Source organism: Acanthisitta chloris, unplaced genomic scaffold, assembly GCF_000695815.1.
Source record: "Acanthisitta chloris isolate BGI_N310 unplaced genomic scaffold, ASM69581v1 scaffold14967, whole genome shotgun sequence".
Lineage (NCBI taxonomy): Eukaryota > Metazoa > Chordata > Aves > Passeriformes > Acanthisittidae > Acanthisitta > Acanthisitta chloris.
In genome coordinates, this window is record NW_008681046.1 from 368 (window position 1) to 4,941 (window position 4,574).

Consider the following 4,574-nt stretch of genomic DNA (forward strand, 5'->3'; position numbering starts at 1 on the left):
GCTGCACGTGGGTGTGCAAGTGCCGTGTGTGTATGAATGTGCATGTGTGTTTGCACGCAGAGCTGTGTGTGTGTGCATGCAGTGTGTGTGTGAGTATATGCACACCTGCAGGTGTGTGTGCAAACCAGGGCACGTGTGTAGCTCCGCACGGTAGTGTGAATGCTTTTGTGCCAAGGCCGTGTGTGTGCCCACATGCAGTGTGTGTGTGTGTAAGCATGCACAGGGGTGTGAGTGCAAAGCAGATCTGTGCATGTGGGTGCGTGTGCAGTGTGGTGCAGGCCGTGTGTGTTCCCTGTGCGCGTATGTCCATTGTGTGAGCACACTGAATCTGCATGCAAGTAGGTGTGCACGAATTCAACTTGAATGAATAGGTATGTACGCATGTGTGCACGGGGGGTGTACGCAGCCTGTCGCGCAGTGGGTGCAGTCAGTGTCACCAGTGGGTGCAGTGACTCCCGTGTCTTTTTCCCTGGCAGCAGCACGTGGTGGCCCCCGGCCCGGGTCTGCCGGAGTACCGGGCTCTGCACAGCGCGGTGATTTTGACTCCCGCGGGATTCGCAGCGCCTCCTTGCCCAAACACTTTCTTTTTGTTCTGCTGCCGGGCGTTCCGGTAAAGCCGGAGAGGAAGAGGAGGCCGGGCTCACACGGAGCCTCCCGAGCTCTGTTGCCGTGCCCCCGCCCCACCCAGGATGCGCCTTCCCGGGATGTCCCCGGGGTAGGCACCCCAGCCCTGAGAATATCCCCTGCCCTGGATTGGGGACAGGCACCCCGGCGGGGAGGTGGCAGGCAAGAAAGAGCTCCCTAAGCAAGCAGAGAATTGGTGTGCTGCCGAGTGCCCAACACTGGGTGCTGGAGTGCAGGCAGGCAGCAGCTTCTTCAAAACATGGGAAAAGGACTTCTCCAGGGTCTCCTTGGAGGTTAATGGGAGAGTAATTGTCTGGGGATGCTGGGGTTGGATAAGAAAGGGGGGACAAGGAACTTGAAACCAAGGGGGTGTGTGAATCCCCAACTCCAGTGAGCCCTTCCCTAGAGAGCCCATGGAAAAACAGCTCACCAGGTGTTAGGAAGTCACTAGCTGAAGTGATCTCTTTTGGCCAGGAGCAGAATCCTGGAGGAACAGTCCTGCTGTGGCCTGCAAAACAGGGTCAGCTATGTCTTCTAACCAGGTTTCCTAAGGAAGTGAGGCAAATCCATCTGTCAATACTCTTTGTGTCTGTTGGCTAAATTCAGACTCTTTTGGCAGAGGAGCAGAGGATGCAAACCTATTCACGTGTTTTGCAAAAAAAAAAAAGGCTGGGTGAAGGGATACAAAATCCTAGTTCTGCCTAAGTAAAAGGCTGCAGGCAGACCTCAGCTGTAGTATTAGGCATGGGAGAATCTCCACTGGCCTGAGCCAGAGGGACAGCTCTTTAGGTTGTGCTTGTATGCGTCCCTGTGTGTTGGGTGTTGCAATGGAGGTGTGGGTGCCCCTGGCTGGTAGCACACCCAGCTCTCTGCCCCAGGTCTCTGCACAGGGTAGTGGGCTCTGAGCAGTGCCTGGAGCACTGGGTACTGGAAGGAGCTGTTGCAGGTGCAGCCTGAACTGGATAGTGGGAAGTATCTGAGAAAAGAGATTTGCCTCCTGCCAGGGTGTCTCTGTTGGAGTGAGGTGGCTGTATAGTCCCCTCCTCAGATTTAGGCTCTTGCTTGAATCACAGTTCCTTCCAGGCAGATTTTAACCTGCAAATCCCAGCCTGACATGAATGCATGACTAAGCCAGCTGCTTGCAGCAGGGAGATACTTGGGAGCCAGGTGCTCACAGCCACAGTGTCCCTGAACACCCTGAATGTGGGCCTCTCCCCCTCTTCCTGGAGCATCTCTTCATTGTGCAGAGAGTCATTAAATATTTATCAAGGCAGAGATGGAGCTGCTCCCAGGCTGTGTGGGGATGGCTGGTGCTGCTCTGAGCCCCCTCTCCCCGGGATGTCTGACGTGAGATGTTGACACAGGATTAGAACAGGAACTGAGCCCCGAGCTACCTGCTCCTGGACGGGAGCACTGGCCACGCGCCTGGAGGTTTGGGTGCCCAGAGAGCCATCGCTGGTATCCAGCCCTGGCCTGCTTCCCTCTTGGGAGCCAGGGAACCCCTGCCCGATGCTCTGAGATGTCACTGTGAAGATCAGAGCTGCCACTTCCAATTCCTGCAGCCAAAGAGGATGAGACATCTCACATCCCCCTGAATTGCTAAATTAAAAAGCTGCCATTTCCTGTGTCACTGGTTCACTGAAGCTGCTGGGAGTGTGTTAGCTGGGCCTGGGGGTGTGAGGGAGGGAGGGGGTGCTTTGGGAATCATCCTGGGACTGGCTCTGTGAGTTTTCCCCCAGGTTTTCTCTGCAGTGTCACTGGAGGTGCCAGGTGATGTTCACCAATAGAATCAGAGGTGACTGCAGGCTGCAGAGTGCAGACTGCCCCACCATCCAAGCAAGGGGGAGTGGGATTTTCACTGTGGATTTAAGGCATTCAGGCCATTTTTACCTATCACATTCTCTTCTCCCAGACAACCCAGAGCCAGGACCTCGCCAACACTGGAAATAACCCCTGCTGGCCCCCTAATCCCCTCTCCTCAGCAGGATCAACTCTGACTGTGTCATTCCAGGCAGACACATATCCAAACTGTTCTTAAAAATATTGTCCTTCACCCTGTACAGATTGCTATTCTGTGCTTTGATTTTGCTCACTGCTAAAAATGTGTTTCTAGTGTTCAGCTGATTTTCATCCTGCCTGCCATGGGTATATTTTTGCCTTCATCCGTACTCTCAACAGCTGCCCACCACAGCCCAGCGGATGAGATGGCAGACCTGGGTGCTGGAAGGGGATGTCCAGGGTGAAGCTGCCCATCTCCCAGCTGTGTGACACTGCCAGTCACTGTCTCACCTCATCCTGTTCTATGCTCCTCACTGGGATATTGTATGCTGGACACAGAACATGTTTGCAGGGGGTCACACCTTTTGCAATGCTCTTGTGTGACACTTTGGATGTTTTGTCTCTGCTTGTTTATTTTCCCATGGGCAGAGAATAATCCAGAGCTGTGGGCTGCTCCCAGCTCTCTTTGATCTATGTAGTTTTTGCTGAGGACAATAAGATAGACAGACATGATCTTCAGTTTGTGGAATTTACTGGCAATTTGTGCAGGGGATGTGGAACCATGCTATGGTTAGGCACCCTCTTTTTCTAACCCCTGCCCTCCGGTCCTGAGCACCCAGTACAACTTGTTCTCTTTGGAGACACCCTCCTTTGCTTCTCCAGAACCCCCTAACTGCTCCCTCTCTCCTAGGAGGCAGACAGCGGAGGAGCGGGAGGCCGAGCGGCAGCAAGCGAACCGCATCCTTATGCAGTTGCAGCAGGAGGCCTTCCAAAAAACCATCAACCAGCCCATACAAGCTGACCCCATCTGTGTCCACAACTCATCACTCTTCGCCCTCCAGAATCTCCAGCCTTGGTCTGATGACTCCACCAAGATCACCAGTGTCACCACTGTTGCGTCTGCTTGCGAATAAGTCTGGCACCTGCCGGTGGCACATGCACTTTCTGCCAGTGGGGCAGTCCCCAGGAGGACACATGACATTCTTGGTGGGACGTGCAGCAACTCTGTTTCTCCCTGGGGAAAGCTGACACTCCCTGCTCCTCCAGCCACGTGTGCATCCCATGTATGCAGCTGGGAAAACTCTCCACAAGGACTGAAAGGAAGGGAAGCCACCCCAAAAACTCTCCCCAGCTGTGGGGTTGCTGGAGCAGCAGTGGTGTCTCACCTCCCCTCAACCCTTTTGTTCTCTTGAAAGTCTCCAGAGTCGACCCTGAACTTACTGACTGTGCTGCCAGACAAAAGCCCAGCCCTGACAGACACCGCTGCCGGCATTCACCCCGGTGGGGGAGAGGAAAACTTCCTTTGGATTCTGCTGGCAGCAGTGCAAAACCTGGGGTCACCCTCATGTATCTATATATATATCTATATATATGTATTTATACCTTGGACTGATGGCTTGAAACAAAAGGAGGAGGCTCCCTGGAAAGCACGTCTCTGCTGTGAGCCTACTTGGGTTGTCTGCAGCGGAGACGTTCAGCGATGCAACAAATGGAGGAAACGGCAGCAATTTCTGCTTCTGCCAGATGGGAACCCTTCGGATCTCACCTCGCTGTCTCTCCTCCCCTTTTTCATTAATTTTTTCTTGCAAGGGGGGAACACGAGAAGGATCTGACAGACTCCTGAGGACGGTAAATATGATATCTCAATTGTATGAAGAGCCCAGACTGTCCCTGGCTGCCACGGACTCTGTGCCCATCAGCGTGTATTTTAATAATGAGAAGACCTGGGTGGCAGTTTGTGGGGGTAATGCAGTTTCTTTCCATGGATTATTTCCATGTAATTTGCAAAATGTTTCCCAATGTTTTATTTTACCTGTTCTTTAGAAGGCAGTTCCTGACAGCAAAAAATCGATTTCACTCTCAGCCGTTTAACTTAGTTGTTCCTTTAATTGTACTGAGAGAATGAGACACAATTAAACAAAGCACTTCTAGCAAATACCAGGAATATATAT

General features: G+C 52.8%; 1 protein-coding gene across 1 annotated transcript in view; it reads left to right on the plus strand.

Moving 5' to 3' along the window:
- The window catches only part of LOC103805317 (T-cell leukemia homeobox protein 1), a gene marked incomplete at its 5' end in the record, with an annotated part of 3,822 nt that extends 286 nt beyond the window's left edge, over positions 1–3,536 (plus strand). The window contains one exon of the mRNA XM_009077959.1: positions 3,312–3,536. Coding sequence (XP_009076207.1) covers positions 3,312–3,536 — 225 coding nt within the window. The remainder of the gene's footprint in view (positions 1–3,311) is intronic.
- Positions 3,537–4,574: the final 1,038 nt, after the last annotated feature.